This window comes from Peromyscus leucopus, chromosome 7 (assembly GCF_004664715.2).
Source record: "Peromyscus leucopus breed LL Stock chromosome 7, UCI_PerLeu_2.1, whole genome shotgun sequence".
Taxonomy (NCBI): domain Eukaryota; kingdom Metazoa; phylum Chordata; class Mammalia; order Rodentia; family Cricetidae; genus Peromyscus; species Peromyscus leucopus.
In genome coordinates, this window is record NC_051069.1 from 113,863,230 (window position 1) to 113,889,170 (window position 25,941).

General features: G+C 42.1%; 1 protein-coding gene across 1 annotated transcript in view; it reads right to left on the bottom strand.

The window, feature by feature from the left end:
• The window catches only part of LOC114694087, a 96,096-nt gene that overhangs the window by 67,154 nt on the left and 3,001 nt on the right, over positions 1–25,941 (bottom strand). Inside the window, exons 3-9 of the mRNA XM_037208245.1 lie at positions 25,680–25,853; positions 22,025–22,131; positions 19,531–19,668; positions 17,452–17,524; positions 8,698–8,801; positions 1,833–1,891; positions 147–183 (exon numbers count right to left, since the gene is read on the bottom strand). Of these exons, the coding sequence (XP_037064140.1) occupies positions 147–183; positions 1,833–1,891; positions 8,698–8,801; positions 17,452–17,524; positions 19,531–19,668; positions 22,025–22,131; positions 25,680–25,853 (692 nt within the window). The remainder of the gene's footprint in view (positions 1–146; positions 184–1,832; positions 1,892–8,697; positions 8,802–17,451; positions 17,525–19,530; positions 19,669–22,024; positions 22,132–25,679; positions 25,854–25,941) is intronic.

The window sequence follows — 25,941 nt, forward strand, 5'->3', positions numbered from 1 at the left end:
ATACATTCTGTGATTCCTATGAGATGGCAAGTAGTATGTACATCATATAGAGTCTAGTTAGCCCAGAGAATACACAACAAATATTAGTTACTTTTCTCTGCATTCACTTAAGACTGCCTTACACAATTAAATTAATCAAATCTTACCTTGTTTTAGAGTAGCATTCAGGACATGTATCTGCTTCTGAAGATAGAGGAAAACTATATTTTAAATCAACAAAATGAATAGAAAGAAGAAAATGGGGAAATACAATCTTTACAATAAATGGGATCTTTTGTAGCATGATTCTCCTTAGAACCACACCTGGCTGAGTGTTCTACCAGGAAGATCAATTAGATCAATGGCTGGAGGCTAATGTATTGGGAGCTCTTAAATTGACTTCTTATATGTTTCCAATGAAAGGTGGAAGAGAGAGATGTCTCAAAATGTAATCCATGAAAGTAAATGTCACTGCCCAACTCCACAGTCACAAGAGAACCCTGCCAGACTGAAAGCAAACTGCGCGGCCTGCAAAAGCAGAAGCTTCTGTGTCTAATGGCTCTGTGGTCTTCTGGACCAATGACACTAGGGACAGATCTGTTCATATTTTGTTATTACAAAACATGGCTTCTCCAGATTTTCATCCAAAACTGTGCTGTGTAAGATGAAGAGTGAGGCCACAGGGAAGGCCGGTTTGTGGGCACTGTGTGGCATGGCAGGGGAAGGGTCTCTCTGGAGTCTCTCTCCCTGGGGCTGTCCCGGGAAGATGCTAACAGCCTCTTCCAGTTTGCCTCCAATGGAAAGATCTCACGGAAAGAGCATCCCTTTATATCTTTATCCATTCTTAACCATAACCAATAGACAGATGCCTAGAAAGGCACTGTAGAGATTCAAGAAAGGTGGCATGTGATAGGAAAACTGTAGAAATAAAACTATTGGAGCTGGAAGGGTGGCTCAGCAGTTGAGAGCACTGACTGCTCCTCCAGAGGACCTGGGCTCAGTTCTCAGAACCCACATGGCAGTTTAGAACCATCTGTAATCCAGTTCCAGGGACTCTGGCGCCTTCTTCTGGTCTCTGGGAGCATATGGTACACAGGCATCTACACAGGCAAGGCACCCATAAACATTAATTTAAGATAAAATTAAAAAAAAACTATTATCTTGATTAAGCTTCCAGAATGTAGCAGTAATTGTGTGATGGTGGCTTTTAATTGTCAACTTGACGCAGTTGGTGGGTTATCTCAGTGAGGGATTGTCTAGATTAGGTTGTCCTGTGGTCACATCTGGGGATTACCTTTGCTTTGCTAACTGGGGTGGGAAGACACTGCCACCGTGGGCGGCACCATTCCCCATGCAACAGATCCTGAACTCTGCAACAATAGACAAGGAGCTAACACAAGCACACATGCATCTGCTGCTCTCTTCTGACCGCAGACTGATGTGACCAGTTATCTCAAGCTCTGGCTGCTGCCAACTCCCTGCTAAGAAGGATGTGCAAGCTAAAATGAAGGCTTTCTCCTCTAATTTGCTTTTTTCAGGGTAATTTTAATCACAGCAACAGGAAATAAAACTAATTCAAATGGGACCTCTATAATCAGAGAACATTTTCCCCTCTCACTTTTCTTAAGGAAAACAAATATTTGGGCTTTATTAGGTATTTCCCCAGAACAGAAAATCTACTATAAAAGGAAGGTTAAGGATTTCAATGACAGAGTAACACACATACACCTGCACACAAATACTCAATTTGTATGCTGATTTCATAAACGCTACTTTTTTGGTCAGTCTTTCTTACTCCTATTTATCTTATTAAGAAGAGTGGGTCTGAGTTAATCCACTATCAGGGGACTTACTTGGATTGCAGTCTTCACAAATTTCAAGTTCCTTCTCTTGATCATCTAAGGCAACTTGGCTTTTGCCATGTGTGATAAAAGGAAAAACAAAATCAATATCTTAGTAGTTATGTGAAAAAATTAAACCAGGACATTAAATAGTGGAAGGCTCATTTTATAAATTATGAGAATGAGTATTATGAGGCTAAGCACCAAAAGTTCCTTCCTAAGTTTCCAATCAAAGAAGAAAAGGTAAAAATGTGGATGGAATGGTCACCAGTCAAAGATAAATGCAGCACAGACCAGAAACTGGATTAGCTTAACATCATAGAAAGTACTCAAGACTGTTTTCCTAACATACAAATTCCTTTTCTTATGCTCAACTACTTCTAAAAAAATCAGAATTTAATCGGCTTACTTTATCAAGGAATTTTCAAGATTTAAGACGCTAAGAGAGTGAACAGAGAATTAATAAAATTACAGGATATCTTATCCTCTACAGTTGAATGATCTATATCACAGATCCAAAACAACAAATGGCTGCACTTAGCAGAGATAATGTCTTAAATCAGGCTATTACCTGTTTTATTTTTGTGAGAGGTAATTCAGAGGAGATAAGAAAATCATTTGTAACCATAAATTCTCTTTACCTTAACGTGATTGTCAGTAATTATAGCACTAATGAATTACAACTGTGCAGGCCAAGACCAGAGTTGGACCGCCTACCAGTGTTCCTTTATACTTAACCACATTGTTTTGGTTTGGTTGGTTGGCTGGGAGATTCATTGCCATGTACAACACATCGTTTGAGGGGCCAGATTTGGCAACTGCCTCGGAGAAGGGCACAATGGGGACTTCCACCGTCTGAGACTTAAGGGGCTCTGAACCTCTCAGGTTTATAATAGCAAAGGAATCCCCCAAAGGCTGTCACCATGGATGAATAGGCTAATGTGGATTCCACAAAGCTTGGGGTCTGGAGAACAATGATTTTGTGTGCTGTGTGTGTGGTGTCATCTGAGAGACCTAGCTAGCTGCTCAGAGTCTGGCTCCTGATCCTGTTTCTACTGCTGTGATAAACACCATGACCAAGGCAACTTACAAATGGGGATTATGGATTCAGAGGGTTAGGGCTCACGAGAGCATAAAGGCATATGGGAAGGGCTTTCCCATCCACTTGGGCACGTCCATTGGTGTTGTCCTTGTTCAGCTCATGTTTGGGCAGTCATGTTGGCGAGACTTTATGGATGTGGCTTCTGACATTTCTAGGAGACACAATCTCACTGCAAACTCCCTCTTCTTCTGGCTCTTACAATCTTTCCATTTCCTCTTCTACAGTGTACCCAAGCCCATTGGGACTGAGCTCCACAACTCTGCATTGTGATTAGTTGTGGTTTTCTGTAGTGGTCTCTGTCAGTTACAAAGTGAAATGTCCTTGATGAGGGATGAAGACTATACTTCTCTGTTGGTAGAAGGACGGATATTTATAGATGGTTGTCAGGAACCATGCTGGTTTAGTAAAGCAGTGGTTGTAGGTTCTCCAAGATCCATAACTTCACTAGCATTGAGTAGGTTTCCAGTACCAGACATGCTTTCCCTCTTGTTGAGTGAGTCTCAGTTATAGAGCTGTGGGTTACACCAAGGCATGTGTGCACTACTGCATCACTAAGGTTATTGCGCCGTGCTGGTCATTGATATGATTCACAGGCATCATAGCTGGGTAGGGCTGTTGGTCCTCTCTCTCCTGTGGAAGCTTGCATAGAGCTTCTGGTTTTGTGAAAGCTATTGCTCAGGGAGGAGGCTCCTGGGTCAGTTCTAGCTCAAGGATCTTGGAAGTGCATGGTGTCTCCGGTAATAAGGACTTACCTTCCACCTCTGGGGGACAACCAGGGACAGCAGCAATAAACTATGTTTTGGGAATTTCTTCGACATCCCTGGCTAACAACTCAAAAGAGGGCTTCTCGTGTCTGGTATTGGGGTTCTTGGTTGGTGGACTTTGGCTCTTGGAGGGTGCACCATCAACCCAGATGAGAAAAGTTCTTTAAAACTGTGTATGTATATTTATATACTGAATTATATGTATTATAGGGTTTTTTGTAAAACATTAATAGTATCATTCCTTGTGGCCTTTTTAGACAGTCTTCTGTATTATCACCGTCCCCCTCCTGGAAGACCCCTCCTTTTGCTGTTCCCTATGAGAGCACATGAATCCTGCTGTTCCTCTCACTATGACTCCCTAAACCACTTTCCTGGGAATGGTCCTGTTTTACTGTCCTTGTTTCTGTAGTTACTGCAGGCTATGAACTCACATCTGAAGATCTGGAACTCAGCGCCTCCAATGAGAAAAAACTTATGACATTTATCTTTCTGGGTCTAGATTACCTCACTCAATATGATCTTTCCTAGTTCCATCCACTTAGCTACAAAGTTCACAATTTCATTTTTATTTACAGCGGGATAGTATTCCACAGAATGTACCACGTTTTCATGTTCATTCGTTGCTTGAAGGACATTTGGGTTGTTTCCATTTCCTCACTGTTGTGAATAGAACAGCAATGGACATGGATGAGCAAGTGTCTGTAGGAGCAGGATGTTGAGTCCTTTGGGTAGATGCCCAAGAGTGGCATATCTGAGTCTTGAAGCAGATCTATTCCCAGCTTCCTGAGAAACTGCCACACTGGTTTCCATAGTGGCTGTACAAGTTTTCACTCCCACCAGCAATAAATAAATGTTCCCCTTCCCCACAGCTTTGCCAGCATGAGCTGTCGTTTATTTTATGATCTTAGCCATTCTGACTGATGGAAGAATGACTCTCAAAGTAGTCTTAATTTGCATTTCCCTGATGACTGTGGATGCTGAACATTTCTTTACATGTTTCTCAGCCATTTGTGTTTCATCTTTTAAGAACTCTCTGCGTTGCTCTGTATCCCATTTTGAAATTGGGTTATTTGTTTTCTTGATGCCAAGGTTTTTTGTTTGTTTTTCAGTTCTTTATATATTTTAGGTGTTAGCCTTCTATCAGACATGTAGTTGGTAGAGATTTCTCCCCCACCCCGTTCTTTAGCCTGCCACTTTGTGTGACTGACAGTGTCCTTTGCCTTACAGGAGCTTTTCAGTTTCATGAGGCCCCATTTATTAAATGTTGCTCTTAGTGCCTGTGCTAACAGTGTTCTGTTCAGAAAGTTGTCTCCTGTGCCAATGCATTCAAGACTATTTCCCACTTTCGCTCCTACCAGATTCATGTGTCTGACCTTATGTTGAGGTCCTTGATCCATTTGGAGTTTGTGCAGGGTGATGTATATCGAGCTGTATTATTCTGTATGCAGCTATTCAGTTTGCCCAGCACATTTGTTGAAAATGCTGTGTAGATGTAACCGTCTTATTAAATAAGAAACACAGAACCAATGTAAAAGAGAAATCCAAGAGGTCAGAGCTCAGAGCTAAAACCTTACCCCTCCTCCTGCGGTTCTCCTACTTCTCCGAAAGAGACATACTTCCTGTGTGTGTGTCTTTACATAGTCTCTCTGTTCTGCCTTCTCACTGTTTGTAAACCCAAACACGTGACTGCCTCGTCACTGCCTGTATGTACAGCCCTCCAGGTCCTAAAGCCGTATGTCTCCAATGCTAGCTGTATCCCTGAACACACAGAGATCTACCTAGCTCTTCTACCAAGTGCTGGGATTAAAGGCGTGCGCCACCACCGCCACACTCTTGCTATGGCTCTAATAGTTCTGACCCCCGGGCAACTTTATTTATTAATATACAATTAAAATCACATTTCAGTACAAATAGAATACCACCATAATACTGTCTTTTTCCCCAGTGTGTATTTTTGGTTTTGTCAAAACTCAGGTGAGTGGACTTAGTCTGGTTCCTTGATCCAATTCCATTGATCAACAAGTCTGTTTTAATGCAAATGCCATGCTATTTTTTTATTGCTATATCTTGTAGTACAACTTGAAATCTGGAATGGTGATTCCTTTCAGCATTTCTTTATTATTAAAAATTGTTTTAGCAATCCTGGTTTTGCGTGTGTGTGTGTGTGTGTGTGTGTGTGTGTGTGTGTGTGTGTGTATTTTCATCTGAAGCTGAAAATTGTTTTTTCAGTTTCTGTGAAGAACTGTGTTAGAATTTGGATGAGGATTGTATTGAATCTGTAGATTGCTTTTGGTAGGATGGCCATTTTTATTATATTGATTTTACTGATGAATGAGCATGGGAGATCTTTCCATCTTCTGGTGTCTTATTCAATTTCTTCAATGTCTTGAAGTTTTTATTATACAAGTCTTTCATTTGCATGGTTAGAGTTGCCCCAAAATATTTTTGAGGCTGTTATTAAATATACTGTTTCCAATTTCTCAGTTCATTTGTCATCTGTATACAGGAAGGTATGCCAGCTAGTCTGCTGTCACACTGTGTCACACTGGACACACAAACCAAAGTCATTCCTGAAAGGAAGGAACCTTAACTGAGAAAATGCCTCCACAAGATCTGGCTGTAGAGCATTCTCTTAATTGGTGATTGGTGGGAGAGGGCCCAGCCCACAGTGGTGGTTCCATCCCTGGGCTGGTGATCTTGGGTTCAACAAGAAAGCAGACTGAGCAAGTCATGAGGAGCAAGCCAGTAAGCAGCACCCCTCCATGGCCTCTGCATCAGCTCCTGCCTCCAGGTTCCTGCCCTGTTTGAGTTCCTGTCCTGACTTCCTTTGATGATGAACATCAATGTGGAAGTGTAAGTCAAATAAACCCTTTCCTCCCCAACTTGCTTTATGGTCATGGTGTTTCACCATAGCAATAGAAACTCTGACTAAAATAGAAGGCTACTGATTTTTGTGTTAATTTTGTGTCCAGCTACTTTGCTGTGTTTATCAGCTGTAGAAATTCCCTGGTGAAATTTTTAGGCTCTTTTATGTATAAAGTCATATTAATTACAAATATACTTTAACTTCTTCCTTTCCTATTTGTATCCAATTGATCTCCATCAGTTATCTGACTGTTCTAACTAAGACTTCAAGCACTATATTGAATGGGTATGGAGACAGGGGAACCTTGCTTTGTTCCAAATTTTAGTGGAAATGCTGAATTTCTCTCCATTTAGGTTTATGTTTATGTTGGCTGTGGGTTTGCTGTAAATTGTCTTTATTATGTTGAGATATGTACACCATTGTCGCGTGATATTTTGTTTGTGTTCTGACCAATAAAGCTTGCCTCGAGATCAGAGGGTGGAGCTAGCCATTAGCTAACTGTAGAGGTCTGGAGGTCTGTACAGACAGGAGACAGGAAGTGATAAAGCTGGTCAGAGACAGGATCTTGGCCCTTTTGGTGGGAGAATTCGGAGAGGTAAGAACTCTCTGGTGGCTGCTGCTCTGCTTATCTTTCAGCTTTTACCCCAATATCTGACTCCTGGTTTTTATTGATAAGACTAATAAGGATCACAATTCACACTGTATCTCTAATCTCTCCAGGAATTTTATCATGAAGGGGCATTGGATTTTGTCAAAGACCTTTTCTGCATCTAATAAGATGAACACGTGGTTTTTGTCTTTCAGTCTCTTCATGTGGTAGTATATTTTGGTATATTTAGTATCTTAGCTATCCCAGTAGAATTAAAAATTTACATATAGGAACAGAATGAATAACTTGGGAGCTTAAGTATTCATTCTTATAAATTATCTTCAAAGCTATAAACAGAAACAGATAAAAAACAAAACAAAAAAAACGCCTCTTTGCTCACCATGGTATTACAACTGATTTTGTATTCATCAGAAGGCTTTCCATGGATAGTAATTCTGCTAAAGCTATTCTACATGTGATCGTTGTGCATTCGTATGTGTGTGTATGTGTGTGTGTGTGTGTGTGTGTGTGTGTGTGTGTGTGTGTGTTGACTAGAACAGCCATAGCATGACCATTACGTTTACAAGTTTACAAGTTCTCTACACTGGTCACTGGTGCAGGGATGCCAGCCAGCGCTGCAATGGAAAGCTGAGCTGTGTGATGAAATGTGCTGGATGTCAGGTAAAGGTCAAAGAAGTAAAAGATATTTGCATAAAAACCACTAATAAGGGATCTAGGGTTGGTATGCAAAATTAATTTTAAAAAATTTAAAGAAAAACCATTAATAACAATAACAGAGTAGTTAAGTGAACGGCACTGATAATCTGGAAGTCAGCACTGAATGAGGCAATGGCTTCTTGCAGCACCTGCTAGCATGCACCATACTCCTGTGTCAGGAAATGGTTATAAACGGTCCCAGGTCACATACCCAGCAAATGGGGAAGCTAGGAACTAAACTAATTCTTTCCTTTATCACATGCCTACGACTTTTTTATCCAGTCAAAGGATTTTCTCCCCACAAACACACCTCAGAGGGGAAAAGTAAAGAAACACCTGATCTAATTGAATGACCTCAACTGATAGCCACTCACAAACAATATAGTGTCAACATTTGTTTTAAAATGACTTCAAGCACAGACATCCCAGATCATTTCAACTCCAATTCATATTTAACATGACACCTGTAGCGGTGTGTCCGTGTGACAGAAGTCAAGGAAATGAGACCCAGAGCTGCAGTTTAATGCCAAATCAGAGAGTCAGTGCACATCTGTTCTTTAACAACCAACGCAACGCAACTCTTGGAATCCCTTTTCGCCGGTCTAAGCTCATATGACTGACCAGTCAGGCTGCATTGGCAAATATCAGGCAGTTTTAAAGGGAGCATAAATAAATAATTGCTGTTATAATTAACCTATGCTTTGTCGATTTGGTTTTCAGTAACTACCAATACTTGCGAATTAGTTTCTTCTTATCAGTTTAATGTGACTGAGTCACAGCGACCATCCCATACCACCCTTGAGCTTGTGTTAACTAAAGGAATGTACAAGCAGCTATACCTCCCCAGTCTGCCAACTGTGCCTGTGTTTTCCTCTTCCTTTGCTGGCAACTGTTCCATTCTTTCCTTGTCCTGGGTGAGGTGTGTACACAGTGTGCAGTCGTCCTGTTAAAAAAGAGAAAACGCCAAGAACTCAACAAGTTATACATTTCCCAGCTGCACTGGCATCTTAGGAATGGACCTGTGATGAGAGCATGGGGCACAGGTGTAGCAGGAATCTTAGAAGATCTTATTAATAAAATCAAACATGAGGCCAGGTATTGGGGTGAACGCTGGAAGATCAGAGAAGCAGAACAAGCCACAGCTACCTCACCTCACCAATTCCTCAGCTGATCCTGTTTCCTCAGACTGGAAGCCTCTGAGTCCTCATCCAGAATGAATCTCAGCTGAACTGCTGCTCGAAAGCTTGAAAGCTTAACCAGCCAAATGCTGCCAATTTCTGGTCCTCACACCTTATATATCTTTCTGCTTTCTGCCATCACTCCCTTTAGGCTTGCTTTCTGGGATTAAAGGCATGAGTCACCATGCTTGGCTGTATCCTTGAACACACAGAGATCCAGATGTATTTCTGCCTCTGGAATGCTAGGATTAAAGGCATGTGCTACCACTGCCAAACTTCTATGTTTAATATTGTGGCTGTTCTGTCTCTGACCCCAGATAAGATTATTAGGGTGCACAATATTTTGGGGAACACAATACCACCACACACAGGGTAGATAGATGGCCCCTCCTCCCTCTAGATGCTGGCCCTGCTGTGAAAGGCCCCCTCACTGACCAGCACCACACAGGCTCCTCCAAACTCCTTTCATCCTTCCCCTGTTTCTGGACCTTTGCTTCCATCACACTTATTGCATTTATCATGACGCTTGTTTCCCTTTACAACAGGTGCTTGCTGAGCTTGGGCTCTGTAATTCCACAGACTAAAACTATAGTATTTAGATGAAATATTTATTGAATTCATAAAGCTCTTCACTGCTAGAGCAGGCTTTCTCAATTTCTGTTTGAGAACATTATAAAACTATGCATTGTGCAGGAAAAAAAACTATTTCAAGTTCATATCTAGTCAACAGGAAAGCAATTGGCAAGCCTCAGTGACAGCTTCTTCCTCATCAGTCCTGTTGACAAGGACATCCCTACACGGTCGCTACATCTGTTCCTCAGGGGTGGCCACCCCCTTGTCTGCTGTTGATGACAGATTCTTGCAGTTGGTAACATGGTGGTGATAGCCTGGCCTCTAGAGTGTTCCCTCTGGATGAGAGAACCATGCTAGCCCATGTGCTTCAACAGGCTGTTAGTTAGAGGAGCCAACCAATAGCTGGCAGCCTTTTGGAGATCCTGTTCCAAGACTGCCTCCAGGGTGAAAAAAAAGAATCCATAGCCGGGCGGTGGTGGTGCATGCCTTTAGTCCCAGCACTCGGGAGGCAGAGCCAGGCAGATCTCTGTGAGTTCCAGGCCAGCCTGGTCTCCAAAGCGAGTTCCAGGAAAGGCACAAATCTGCACAGAGAAATCCTGTCTCTAAAAACCAAAAAAAAAAAAAAAAAAAAAAAAAAATCCATGAATGCAGTGAGGACTAGACTTTTCTATCTGAGGGGTAAATAAGGAAACACACTTTCTGATGGTAACTTTCTCTTCTACTTCATCTTAAAAAATTCTCTTTCTGGAAAACCTGACTCCACACAGCTACATTCTTTACATACAGCTACATATCTCTTTACATACATACTTCTCTCTCCTGCCCATCCACACATTTCTATATGCAGTTAACAGCTCTTTCTACAGAGCTCTACATCTCTCTCTACACGCATCTCTCTTCTATACACATTTCTTCTCTCTATGCTACATTCCTTCACATACTACTACATCATTCACTCACTCTTTACTCACTCACTCACTCACTCTCCTCTACACACACATTTCTGACCTACATACATTTCTCTGTCTCTACAGCAAAAACTCTGGACAAACATGAGTTACATTTTCAGGATCACAAAGCATTTCTTGAGTAAACAATAAGAGACAGAGCCATTCTGACATGCATAAGGAATCACACAGTTTCTCTCAGGCTTGAGAGGTTGAGCTGACTGGGTACAGTGAATAAAGCAGGCATGTAGCTCTGAGTGGTTAGCTGTTGTGTGATTGTGTTCTGACAAAGTTTGCCTGGAGATCAGAGGGCAGAGCTGGCCAAGTTAACCATAGATGCCAGACCATGGTTAGCATTCCCAGACAGAGAGTAACACTGAAATTCAGGAATTAATAAAGGGTTAGTTGGCTCAACCTTGAGGTTAAGAGTATGAGCAGAAAGTCAATTGCTGCAGGGAGTTTGTGTCTTAATGTTATCTGACAGGCTCTTTTCAAGAAACAGACACCTGGAAACGTGCCCTTGTGCAATTTGTCTCCAGGGGCAACTGGTCTATTTTGGATTTGCTTTAAAGTCTAAAATCAGCTAAATGTGTAAAAGGCTGTCTTTGTCCTAGTATTATTTTTATTCATCAAAATTATACAGCTTAAGTAGAAATCATCTTCCTGACCATCCACAGCTATTATGTGTGCCCAAAGATGGAATATTTTCATGAGATAAACACACAAGCAGTGGAAAAAATACCCATAGCTGTTTTTAGGGACAAAATGTAGTGGCACATGAGAAAAATTACACAAAAAAACAACCAGTCACAATGGTCCTTGCCAAATGGGGCTCCCCATCAGAGAGTTATTCGTCTGGTGGGTCAACTTGTTGAATACTAGCTGTCACCTGCTGTATACTCCCAGGGCCTCCAGCAGTTAGTGAGAGGAACAAGCCAATAGCTCCTCCAGGGGTTCTTGCAGTCTCTAATGGTCCAAACTACCTACCATCCTCACTCACATCTTGAGATCCCCTGTCTCTTTTGCCCCGTGTTTTGTGGCAAATGTCTAGAGTTAAGGAAACAAAGTTTCAGGAACACACACTGTGAAGAGCTTTCAAATGATGTCAACATTCCTCTTGAGGTTATGAAAAGACTCATTTAATTCAATTGTGTTTAAGGTGTCAGGATCCCTGGTGCCAACACCTGACAACCACGCTCCCAGAGGAACACTGGGGAAATTTACCTACTTTGTGTTAGGTGTTGCAATTTGTTTGCATGGTTTACATTTACATGAATTTCTTCTTGGGAAAATCCAGACATTTGTCTTTCAATAATATCTTATCTTGTTTAGTATACTACTACTAATACTTTTCCTATACCTTAATTAAACTTTATGTAATCACCACATAATATACACATTCATTTAAACTATTATAACTACCTGAAACTGTGACATTTCTAATAGAAACACAAATTAGAAAAAAAAAACAGTTCCTCTTCACTCCATTTGGACAAAAAAGAAAAAATGGAAATCAGAATTTCTAGAAAACAATGTCCAGTGTGAAAAGATGTACTGAATGGAGAGAAGGTGCCATTCAGAAAGCTTAAGAAATTCTCTTTTAAAAAAGCTCATCTAAATTCCTATTCTACAATCAGAGTTGAAGGAAACTAAGAATACTCTTTAAGCCTTCTTTCCTATTTACAATGTTTTCTTGATTTGTTACCTATTTATTTATAATACATATTCAAAATAAATCATCTGAAATCACACTCTTTAACATTCATAAGGATGATAAACTTAAGGAATATTTTTTGAAAATCTGAAGTCGTCCATGTTTCTCTGGTGACGCTCCTCATTTCTGAACGACTGCAAGTACCCACTGAGGGTCCTTGGATAACTCTTGACATGACAAAGGAAATGCCAGCTTTCTTTTCAATGTGTGCACTTCATTCCTTGCCTTCCTTAGTAACCCAGGACTCCTTGTTAAACAAACTTGTGTAGAAACACATTAATGGAAATCCCCAAAGCTAAAGGAATTGTTACTGTCAGCTCCAGCTTTGGGAATTGCACTAGACATGGCCTAATGATCAGTTGTTATATCTGGAATCTCTCCTAAGTTATAGGAAATTGTCTGACACGTAGAGGAAGATAAAGAAATGGTTCTGATATCTCTGCAAAAATTAGATGTAATCATTCTAATCCAGAAGCAGAGAGTGAAGGGGCCACCCAAGGGTAGAGATGATCTGAGACTGGCAGGGGAACTCAAGAGAAACACAAGGTTCTGTCACCCCATGAAGACCAGTGGAAAATTAAGGCGTTCATGATTTACGTTACCTGAGAACTTTAGCAATTCCTCTCATTAATGACTTGGGGGGGATGACTAAAATCTGCAACCCCCCCAAACCTCACATGAACCTACTGCTCAGTCTCTGCTATAGTGCCCACACCTGTTCCTCACGGCCACCGAGGAGAGATGTTCCCAGAAAGGAACGCAATTAGATTTTACTCAGCTGCATCCATGCCAAGAATACACACATCTTGGCCGGGCGGTGGTGGCGCACGCCTTTAATCCCAGCACTCGGGAGGCAGAGCCAGGCGGATCTCTGTGAGTTCGAGGCCAGCCTGGGCTACCAAGTGAGCTCCAGGAAAGGCGCAAAGCTACGCAGAGAAACCCTGTCTCGAAAAACCAAAAAAAAAAAAAAAAGAATACACATATCTGCTAACACCTTACAGGTACACAGTGGCCTACTCTCCCCAGACTTAAAGAATTCAACAAGTTAGGGTAGCCTTTTCTAGAATAAATTCTGTCCCCTCTGAGTCTCCAGAGCCTCGAGAACTGCCTAAGGGCAATCAGTGCCAGTTACCAGCAAAACATAAGACTGCAAAGCTTAAAACAAACAAACAAACAAACAAACAAACAAAACTCAGGTACAAAGACAAGTCCAACTGTAACTCTATCCACAGTCATGCCCTCACTATGGTTTAAGTTGTTTGGGGGTCACTTGGAGTATAATCAGATGCAATGATTACAACTTCACTGCAGTTTCCTTTTAATTTGTTCGGATGCTAGATTACTTCTTGGAAGTTTTGTTTTTCAGCCACACTGTCAGGATATAAGCATTAATATTTACAAATCAAAGGGGTCTCAATCCAGAAAGCCCTTGAGATTCTAGCAGAAGTACATAAGACAGCTTGTGCCATTATTAGAATGCTGTGCATATGTTCCTGACAACTTGGGCAAAACATCCTTGGTCCTCTGTGATTTACACACCCCAATTAAATCTAAGTTGGATTCTACCTTGCGTTTTATGGCTTCCTATTAAACCTTCATGGAGATCAGGTACCTCATACTAAAAATGCCTTGTTACCTTCAGCATTGATCAGGCCCAGGCACAGCAGACTTGGATGTCCTGAGGAAGAACAGCCTCCCCACCAGATTCACAGTCTTTATGAGGTGCTATTACGTCAGCAAGATCAAGATTTTTGAGGCCCTGGGTGGACCCTGGGTATAAGAAACTTCATATACAATTCTTATAAATGAGGGATAAAAGCCTCAGAAGGGGAAACTGAGGCAGGCTACAAAGATAGGGGAAATTGACAGAATGAAGGGGAAAGAAGGTCTGGAATCTCCTGATGGCAGCTGACTCAGATAGTCATCTGACATGTAGCTGAAGTTTTCTCCAGTCCTGCCTGGCCAACAGTCAGGAAAAATCTCTCTCACCCACCAGTCCCACAGCCACTCAGACCCAACCAAGTAAACACAGAGAAACTTATATTGCTTACAAACTGTATGGCTGTGGCAGGCTTCTTGTTATCTAGTTCTTCTATCTTAAATTAACAATTTCTATAAATCTATACCTTGCCACATGGCTCCTGGCTTACCAGTATCTTATATGTTGGTACTCATGGCAGCGGCTGGCAGCATCTCCTGACTCAGCCTTCCTGTTTCCAGAATTCTCTTCTCTGCTTGTCCCACCTATACTTCCTGCCTGGCCACTGGCCAATCAGCATTTTATTCATACAGAGCGATATCCACAGCAGACCCAGGCAGTCAGCTGACCCAGGCCTCCCAACACAATCAATTCAGTGTAAAGACTGTTTAAAGAGCAACAAGAGTTTTGTAGACACTTCAAATAATAATGTCAAAATAACCATGACCCAATCTTAGACTTAAACTAATAGCAACCTTTGGGAAAGCCTGCTCCAAGACTGCCTCCAGGGTATGCAAAAAAAATCCCAAAAGGTGGTGAGGGCTAGACTTTTATATCTGAGGGATAATAAGGACAGAAACACATACTTTCTGATGGTAACTTTCTCTTTTACTTCATCTTGAAAAATCCTCTTTGAAAAATCTCTGTCTCCACAGTTTCATTCTTTACATACAGCTACATATCTCTTTTTACATACATATATCTCTCTCCTGCACAGTCATATATTTCTGTATACAGTTACATCTCTTTTCTATATAGCTTCATATACAGTTACAAATCTCCACAGTTACATCTCTTTCCACACAGCCACAGCTATACATCTCATCTACACAACTCTCTCACCATCTGTCTCCTCACAGCTCATATATCCACACATTTTCTAGTTACATTCTTCACATCTCTCTACAGTTCTTCTTCCATCCAGCTACACCTTCTTACATTTCTTTCTACATCTCTCACATTTTCCATACATCTCCCACATTTCTCTCTCTGCACATTCAGTTACATCTCCCTTCTACACAGCCACACATCTCCACATAGTTACATCTCTCCCCATATAGCCACAGCTATACATCTCATCTTTACAGCTCTCACACCATCTGTCTCCACATGACACATATCTCTATACATTCTCCACATCTCTCTACAGTTCTTCCTCCATTCAGCTACATCTTTACCTACAGCAAAAACTCTGGACAAATACGAATCACATTGTCAGGGCCACACAGCACTTCTTGAGTAAACAATAAGAAACAGAGCCATTCTGAAGACACAATTTCTCTCAGGCTAGAGATGTCACACTGACCAGCCAGTGAGTAACACAAAGGGCTGTGCACATAGCCTGAGAGACATCACAGAGAATGACATTGAAATCCAGGACTTAAACAAAAACAGTTAGTTGGCTGAACCTTGAGCCTTGTATCATAAACTGAGGTTAGAAGTACATGCAGAAAGTCAATTGCTGCAAGGAGTTATGTCTACCAAGGTTGCTTCATGTCTGACCTTGATTCAGCAATAAACACCTGGGAACTTGTATTTTAGTTACAGGGCAGCTAGTCTGTTTTGAATTTGCTCTGAAGTCTAAAATTAGCTGTCTTTGTGACTGAGGATACTCTTTCCTAAGTAATGAAAAATATCCTAGCATTATTTCTATTCATCAAAATTATACAGATTAAGCAGAAATCATCTTCCTGACCATCCACAGCTATATGTGTGCCCAATAGATGGAATATATACATGAGATAAACACACAGTCAGTGGGAAAAATATCCATAGCTGTTTTTAGGGAAGAAATATAATGGCACATGAGAAAAATTACAGACAGAAGAGACCTGTTTTCAGAGTCTGTGGTCCAGTAAGCCTTGCTTGACGGGATTCCTCCATCAGAGGGTTATTCATCTGTGGGTGGACACCTGAACTATCAATTGCCATCTGCTGTATATTCCCATGGCCTCCAGCACTAAACAGATGTGAGTTTCTAGTTTACTCTTACTGTATCCCAACTGTTAACCTGTAACTGAGAATCTCAGTTTCATGAACTTCATTTAAGGTCAAAGTATGTCTGTCAACTCCCTCTGACCTCATACAGTAGGAATTCCTTTGACCTTGTGACTTAGGGTATTTTCTAATCAGCCTTAAATCCTGCCCAGTTCACACCCAGGAGCCATTCACTTAAGATCTCTTTTACAAAAGATGGGGAAAATGTTCCTTACCAACTGCCTTACTTAGGGTTTCTTTTGCTGTAAAAAAAAAAAAAAAAAAAAAAAAAAAAAAAAAAAATACACCAAGACCAGAATCAACTTGGAGAGGAAAGTTCATTTTATCTTACAGCTTCCAGGGAAGCCAGGGCAAGAGTTCGGGACCCAGAGGCAGGAACCGAAGCTGAGACCATGGAAGACTGCTGCTTGCTAGCTTGCTCATCCTGGCATGCTCCCTTCATTTTCTTACATACCTCAGGACCACTTGCTCAGAGGTAGCACTATCCACAATGGGCTGGGCCCTCCTACATCAATCATCAATCAGGAAAATGCCCCACAGACTTGCCTACAGGCTATTTATGAAGGCATTTTCTCAATTAAAATTCTCTCTTCCCAGATAAGTCTAGGCTTGTGTCAAATTGACAAAAACCAACCAGCACACCAAAACCCTGAACAATGTTACCTCAAAAGCCACCAAGATTGTATATTGGGCTATTTATAAAACAAAATAAGTATGGCTCTTCACTGAGAAGCTCACACACATGTTTTCAGAATATTGTTCCTTTTCCTAACTGAGCCCCTCTTTGACTTAATGCTTGTGCATAAAAATCTGTTAAAGCTTTTTCTTAACTTCAACTTTGCTATTAGAGTAAAAGAAAGAAAGAAAGAAAGAAAGAAAGAAAGAAAGAAAGAAAGAAAGAAAGGAAGGAAGGAAGGAAGGAAGGAAGGAAGGAAGGAAGGAAGGAAGAAAGAAAGAAAGAAAGAAAGAAAGAAAGAAAGAAAGAAAGAAAGAAAGAAAGAAAGAAAGAAAGAAAGAAAGAAAGAGGGAGGGAGGAAGGGAAAAATAAAGAAAGGAAGGAAAACAAATTCAGAGCACATTTCCCCCCTCGGAGGAGCTGAGGACCAAATCTAGCCCTTGTACTAGCTGGGAAAGCACCCCACCACTGAGCTAAATCCCCAAAGCCCCAGATCAAATAGTCAGCATCACAAGTGAGTTTTTTTTACCTTGCCATCAAAATTTTGTTCATCCATTTCTGATGTACGCTCAAGATGACTGGAACTTGGTCCTTTGGAAAGCCTACAGAGTAAAAACTACAGTGAGAGATGAGTTTGATTTTTTTTTAAAGTCCTAAGAAAATTAAGCACCTAGTTTTTGTTTTGGTTTGGTTTGCTTTGGTTTATTTGAGACAGGATTTCCTGGCTGTCCAGGAACTCACTCTGTAGACCAGGCTGGCCTCCAACTCTGAGATCCACCTGCCTCTTCCTCCTGAGTGCTGGGATCAAAGGCCTATGCCACCACCACCTGTCTAGATATTAAATGGCATTTTAAAAAGACTTTTTAAATTTTAGTTTTAAATTATGTTGCAGAGGGATACATGATGTGAGTGTTAAGTGCCCATAAAGGTCCAAAAAGGACATTGGAGCCCCCGGAGCTAGTTACAGTAGTTGTGAGCTGCTCAGAGTGTAGCTCATAGCTACACCAGACTCAGCTACTCCTCAAGAGCAGGATGCATTCTTAACTGCTAAGTCAGCCCTCAGGATGCATTCTTGACTGCTGAGTCAGCTCTCAGGATGCATTCTTGACTGCTGAGTCAGCCCTCAGGATGCATTCTTGACTGCTGAGTCAGCTCTCAGGGTGCATTCTTAATTGCTGAGTCAGCTCTCAGGATGCCTTCTTAATTGCTGAGTCAGCTCTCAGGATGCATTCTTGACTGCTGAGTCAGCTCTCAGGATGCATTCTTGACTGCTGAGTCAGCTCTCAGGATGTATTCTTAATTGCTGAGTCAGCCCTCAGGATGCATTCTTGACTGCTGAGTCAGCTCTCAGCCTCTTTTCTTTTTTTCCTTTTCTTTTCTTTCTTTCTTAAGACAGTCTAACTATATATCCTTGGCTGACCTGGAACTCTATGTTGTCCAGACTGACCCCAAATTCACAGAGATCCACCCGCCTCTGCCCTGATCGCTGGGAGATTGGAGGTGTGCACCACCACCACAGGCAGCCGTATGGCAGTTTTCACTTGTTTCCATGTCAACTTGTGACACTGTCAGGCCTGCAGTTCCCTCTCTGCCTCTGCCTCCTTGGGCCTAAGAAATGTCCAAGGGATACTCCCTCGGATGCCACGGCCAAGAGCGACAGCCAATGCACAATGAGGGCCTGAGGACAACTTATGTGCACAAATGTCTCTTTAAGGATGGGCTGAGGAGCCCATGGCTGGTTCTTGTAGCTTTTGCTACTGAAATTGGCTCAGCTGAGAAAACCCTTAAACCAACCAGAAGTCTGAATGTAGAAAAGCCAAAGGAAAGTCTGTAGATTGTTATCGGGCATGTCTTCCCAGAGAGAGTCAAACATTAAAAAACTCTAAAAGCCAGGGGCTGGAGAGCGGGCTCAGTGGTGAAGAGCACCGGCTGCTTTTGCAGAGGACCCAGATTTGAGTCTAACAGTCACCCAGCAGCTCACAACTGTGTGTAACTCCAGTTCCAGACCATCAGACACCCTCTTCTGGCCTCTGCGGGCATCAGTCATTCAAGAGATTCATAGACATATGTCTATGCAGGCAAAACACCCATACACATAAAAATAATTTTTAAAAAAAATAAACGATGTTGAGGGAGACAACTCATGAGAAGATAACCACATTTTCTGCTAAATTTGACATTAAAAAACCCAAATAAGCAATTAGACAACTTAGAGCGGGGACACTAGTTATATCCCTGTGTGGGTCTTATAATTGGAATGCAAGGGTGGTGCTCTGATCCTAAGACAGAGGACTTAACACTCCCGAGATAGGGGCTGGGAGCGCATCTCAGAGGTAGACTATACCTAGCTTATGTGAATCCCAGCTCAGGTGCCAGCGCTGCCAAAGTAAAAGTCCTGCGACACAGAACTCTGTACCTGTCACCACCCCAAGCCAGCCTAGTGCTTTGCTCAGTTTTGTTTCTGGTCTGTGAAGTCAACAAACTCACTGCCATTCCAAGATTTCCCAGACTGGACTGTGAAATCTCATTGCATATATAAGTATGGGGTGGTTGTAAGGACTAAAAATATCCATTTGAAGTTAACCAGTCTTGTAGTATGAACACTTACACTTGAAAGGTTTCAAAAACAGTGTAACTTTGTGCAGTCGCTCCATAGACATCCACCAAAGATACATCAGCACCTTGCTGGAGAAGAAGGCTGATCATATTTTTAAACTGAGCTCTCACAGCATGTATGAGGGGGGACCTAAAAGAACAAATGTAATGTCACCATGACATGCTTTGCTTGTTTGTTTGCTTGTTTTTGAGACAGGACCTCTCTACACAGCCCTGGCTGTCCTGGTCCTCACTAGGTAGACCAGGCAAGTGCCACCACACTGGACTTCCTGACATACTTTAATAAAGTCATGTAAACACCTATTCAAGTTCCTCTCTTTCCTGTGTGTTACAGTGGCCATTAGCAGTTAGACCAGACAACGCATTGGGGGATGTCATTCACTCCTCTTTGTCACCTCTAATGCTGAAAAGGAAGAACCCAGAGCCCTCCTGGGCCGCTGCTATACTCAGTAGAATCCATGCCATGCAATGGACAGTACTGTGCCTAGATCATTTACCTGACGTGGGTGAGATTAAGAAATGAAGGAGTTTCCATTACTTCCCTGGCCTGATGTAATATACTGTAATTCATAGTCAGCAACAGGCCAAATAAGGAAAATCTTTTGTATTGTTTCAAAAGTTATTAATATGAAACAGTAGTAGTAAAGATAGTAGCAGGTTGGAGAAATGACTCGGTAGTTAAGGGCACTTGTTTGTTCTTTTTTTTTTTTCACTTGTTTGTTCTTGTGGAGGACCTCGGTTCAGTTCTCAGCACCCACATGGTGACTCATAACCATCAATAACTCCAGCTCAGAGGATCTGACACCCTCTTCTGATTTCGTTGGGTACCAGACATGTATGTGGTACATAGACATATATGCAGACAAAACATTCATAAACATAAAAAATCAAATAAATCTTTAAAATTAGAGATAATTTTTAGTAACTAATTTAGTAGTTAACAGGGCTGACTATCTTGTGCTAGGTGCTAATATAAATGCTATATATGTGATCTGAAAACCACTCTTCAAGAATAGTCTCCTTATCTTGGCAAACTGGAGAGGCAGCTCAGGAGTTAAGAGCACTTAATGCTCTTGTAGAGAAGACCCAGTTTCAGTTCCTAGCACCCACGTCAGGTGGATCACAACTGTCTGTGACCCCAATTCCAGGGGATCTGATGCCCTCCTTCCATCTCTACGAGCACCAGACAGACAAGTGGAATCTTGTCTGACAGACATTGGAATCTTAAACTAACAGTCTACACTTCTAAACATACAAACATACATACATACAAGTAAAACATCCCTACATACAAATAAGTGAAATGTTCTTAAATGATTAAAAAGGAATAGTATCCTTATTTTCATATCAGAAAATATATTTGGTGACAAGCAATATTCCTGAGGTCAAGCATGAATCAGAAAGGCACACATAACCCCAGTCTTGTGTGAAGGAAGCCAAGCCACCCCTTTATCAATCTCCCCACCTACTTTCACTACATTTGTTCCTCTGGACATGGCAGGTCAATGAGTAGACGTCTATTGCGGTTTTAAGCATCGAGCAACTGGCTGGAGCTGGTTGTACCACTGAGGTGACTGGATCACATGGGCGCTAACATCATCACTATAGTCATTCATTCGTGAGATCAGAGATAACTTGTCAATTAGGATGGGATGTGGGTCCTGGGTGGAGGACCTGACGAGTGTCCTTCGAAGGGTGTGCCTTGTCAAGGGAACCTTCTATTTTTCTGCATCATGGCTTCAAGGAGATGAGACCCTCCTCTGCCTCCTGCCCCCACTTCCTGTCATAGTCTACCTTCCTTCTGGCTCCAAGATAAGTCTAGCCCACCATGGATTGGAACCTGTGAAACAAATAAATCTTTCCTCTATTAAACGATTTCTTCTCTGTACTTGGTCAGGCTAGTGACTAGCTGAACACATCAACATAAAGCATAGAAGGATGGGAGACACTGAGCAATATCTAATGATATATAGTCATTTAGAGATAATCTGATATCGATGTTCTTCAAACAAAGCAACTTACAGCAAAGAGCCATTAAAGATACAAAGCGATTTTTCAAAAGTAGTTCTCACTAATATAGTATTTTAAAGGAAATGTATACAAGAGATGGAGGTGGGAAATATTGTAAAATTGTTAAGAATTTCATTGGAATCTTAAACAGTCTACACTTCTAAAGATAAGACTAATATGAAACTATTTTAGTTAATATAAAATCACATGATTTAAAAAAAATCAACTCGAAGTAACAAAGATCAGTCAATATTTAAAGGAGATGTGAGCCCTGCACTTTGTGTGTGTGTGTGTGTGTGTGTGTGTGTGTGTGTGTGTGTGTGAGAGAGAGAGAGAGAGAGAGAGAGAGAGAGAGAGAAAGGTGTTCATTTCTTTTAATGGATTTCCTATAAGCATGAGTGAAATTCTTAGAAATTTAGTGCTGATGTTTAAATGACCAGAACGCTGGAAGGATTTAGAAGAGTTTTGAAAGATACCTCTTGCAGTTATCCAGGGCATTTATGTCTGCCGCGGCCTGTAACAACAGTTCCACCATCTCCTCTTTGTTTTCTAGCACAGCGAGTATAAGAGGCGTGTAGCCATTCTGTGAAAACAAAAACAGTTTACAACTCACTCAGAGGAAGGTACCTCAGCTGAGGAAATGCCTCCATGAGATCCAGCTGTAAGGCATTTTCTCAATTAGTGATCAATGCGGAAGGGCCCAGCCCATGGTGAGTGGTGCCATCCCTGGGCTGCTGTTCCTTGGTTCTATAAGAAGGTGGGCTGAGGAAGCCATGGGGAGCAAGCCAGTAAGTTGCTCCCTTCCATGGCCTCTGCATCAGCTCCTGTCTCCATGATCCTGCCCTGTGTGAGTTCCTGTCCTGACTTCCTTCAGTGAGGAACAGCAACGTGGAAGTGTAAGCCAAATAAACCCTCTCCTCCCCAACTTGCTTTTGGTCCTGGTGTTTTGTCACAGCAATAGGAACCCTAACAAAGACAGCGGCTGTCCCTCTCCAATTGCCAATCTTCCCCAAACCCAGCCAGAGTTGTTCCTGTCAGGACTGCGCACATCATGTACGGCTGTGTGGAGTAAAAGTCAGGAGCTGCCCGAGGATGGGCCTGTCTTCACAGTGCCAGGAGGTGTAGTGATAAAGGATCAAAGAACTTTTCTTGAATGAATGAAGATTATCCTCTCTGTAGGAGTTTTTACTCTTCAAAAAACCCAGCCCAGCAGACAACACTGTGATCCTGTTTGGAGAATACTGCAAGGCTCTGTGGTGTGTGGAGAATACTGCAAGGCTCTGTGGTGTGTGGAGAATACTGCAAGGCTCTGTGTTACAGACCCTGCAGGAAGAGCTCGTCTGTATTTTTAATAATTCCTACTTGTCGAAGAATACAACACATTTTTTAGAGTGTTCCAATAATACATTTCCACCAAGTCACAGGAGAGACACATTTGATCCTTCCAAAGTTATGTGATGCTCCTCCAACATGGGCCACTAAAGCTCTGCATTAAAATCCGCAGGCTTCTGATGGAGTTTAATCATTCAGTACAGGGAGAAAGGTTGGCCAGTAGTTAGTGCGGTTCATTTGACCTCACACAGAACTAGAACACAGTACCCCTGAAAATGCACTATTTAAACTTCTCCGTGGTCCTCGTTCTATCTTAGACACCATCCTTATTCCCAAGAGATTAACAAAGTACAGGTATGTATTATCTTTATTCATTCATAGAAACAACGTTGGAAACCATGAAATCTTGTTAATGCTATGCTGATGCAAACTTCAGTACACACAGATGAAAATTCAGTGACATGATGAAATGCCCAGGTGTCCCTAACAAGCTGGAGAACACATGGACGTTTAATATAAGTGATGTCTTGTCCATAGGCTCACAGGACGTGGGATTCAGCTGATCTTCCCTGTAGTTTTCCCTGGCTCCACCACTGAGCCAGCTTGCATTTGCCCCTGAGTCCTAAGCCTATGCAAAATCCTCCTAAAGCTTAGATGTGGACAACGGTTTCTGGGCCCCCTCGACTCCAGCCTTTGAGTTTTTCTCTATGTGTCTAAATGATCATGGAGAAAGGGAGTTTTTACACAACAAATCTTTTCCTTTCATTAAAAACATGCTTTACCAACTGTGGTGGTTTGAAGGAAATAGCCCCGAAAAGGGAGTCGTTAGGAGGTGTGGCTTTCTTGGAGTAGGAGTGGTCTTGTTGGAGGAAGTGTGTCATTGTGGAGGCAGGCTTTGAGGTCTCATCAAGATACTGCCCAGTGTCTCAGACCACTTCCTGTTTCCTGTGAGTCAAGATGTAAGAACTCTCAGCTCCTTCTCCAGAACCGTGCCTGCCACCATGGCCAGCGTATTGCACCATGACGATAATGGACTGAACCTCTGAATTGTAAGCAAGCCACCCCAATTCAATGTGTTCCTTTATATGAGTTACCCTGGCCATGGTGTCTCTTCACAGCAATAGAAACCCCTAACTAAGACAGCAACTCAGAAGCTCATAGAGATTTGTTTTGTTTTGGTTTTGGTTTTACGAGACAGGGTTTCTCTGTGTAGCTTTGCGCCTTTCCTGGATCTCACTCTGTAGACCAGGCTGGCCTCGAACTCACAAAGATCTGCCTGCCTCTGCCTCCCGAGTGCTGGGATTAAAGTCATGTGCCACCATCGCCCGGCGAGATATTTTTAATACCTTTAAAAAAAGATGTCTTTCCTTTTATGGTATGTGCATGGGTGTTTTGCCTGCTTGTCTGTGTACCACCTTCATGCAGCGCCTGTGGAAGCCAGAAGAGGGCATCCGATTCTCTGGACCGAGTTACTGAGGGCTGTAAGCTCCATGGTGGTGCTGGGCACTGAATCTGGGCCCTCTGTAGAGCAATGAGTGCCATCTCTCACACTGATTTCATTATACAAAAACTGCAATGTGTTGTTCATCTGCCAGCAAGACATGCCGATTTGAGAGCAGAGAAAAGGGGAACATGTCCCCACATGAGCTGACCTTCCCCTCCATGTTCCCGATCACCACCACTGAGCCAGCTTGCATTTGCCTCTGAGTCCAAACACCGACCATGCTGGGAGCTCAACCATTTCCTTCTCAGGTAAGAAGGAAGGGTACAGTTTTCTAAACACACAAAAGGGCAGAGTTAAACCCCTGGACTCCCCTCACTATTACCCTAAGGTCCCTAATTTCCAATTTGTCCTTCATATTCAAGATGATTTTCTATTCACCATTTTTTCCTGATTCAGCCTCACACCAGAGAGAAACCACTTTAAAATGTCAACAGCAATACGATTTTTCATTTACTGAAAAATGCTTTTGTTTGAGTTTTGAGGTGAAGTCTGATTCTAGATAGTTGTTTGTTTTTAGGGACTGGGTCTCACTAAGCTTCTGGTTGGCCTATGCAAGCTGGATTTGAACTCACAGAGATCTGCCTGCCCCTGCCTCCCAAGTGCTGGGATTAAAGGTGTGTGCCACTATACCTGGCCAGATTCTAGAGAAATTTTGTTTTCACATCTTGTTTTACTCTCATTAGGAAAACCTGGTAAAAATATTTAAATTATATTAATGTGGTGGTTTGAAAGAAAATGGCCCCCATAGGCTCATAGACAGTGGCACCATTAGGAGGTGTAGTCTTGTTGGAGTAGGTTTGGCTTTGTTGGAGGAAGTGTATGACTAGGGGGTGGGCTTAAATGGTCAAGCTATGTCTAGTGACATTCATTCATTTCCTGTTGCCCACCAGCTCCTTCTAAAGCACATGTCTGCCTGCACGCCACCATATCCCACCATGTTAATAACAGACTAAACCTCTGAAACTGTAAGTCACCACCTCAATTAAATGTTGTCCTTTACAAGAGTTTCTGTGGTCATGGTGTCTCTTCACAGCAATAGAAACCCTAAGACAATGAAAAAAGAAACTGTTGGTGACATATTTGAAAGGCATGCATCTCTTAACTTATATTAAGACCGTCTCCTCAAATATTTTTCTGGATATATAAAATAAAGTTGTGTACTGCAAAACGTCCTTTGTCAACTTCCTCCAAACCATGTTTAGTCAAGGAATGCGCGCATCAGCTTCTGCATGTGGGAATGGGTCCAGGTCAACGCCTTTAAGGTACTTGAGAGAAAAAGTTGGGGGTTTGGCTACCTTGGCCTTGATTTCGGTGTCTGCGTTGAAGGCCAGGAGTTTGGAAGCTATGGTGGGGTTGTTGTTGTAGACCGCGTAGTGCAGAGCCGTGTTTTGATAGGCATCGACGGCGTTGGAGTCAGCGCCGTTGTCCAGGAGAATCTTGACACATTCCTCATGCTGGCGCTGGGTTGCCTGCAGGATTGTCCCAAGGGAAGAGACTGTCAAAGGAATTCGAGATCATCTTCCCACAAGTTTCACCAAATAGCTACACTTCAGTGCC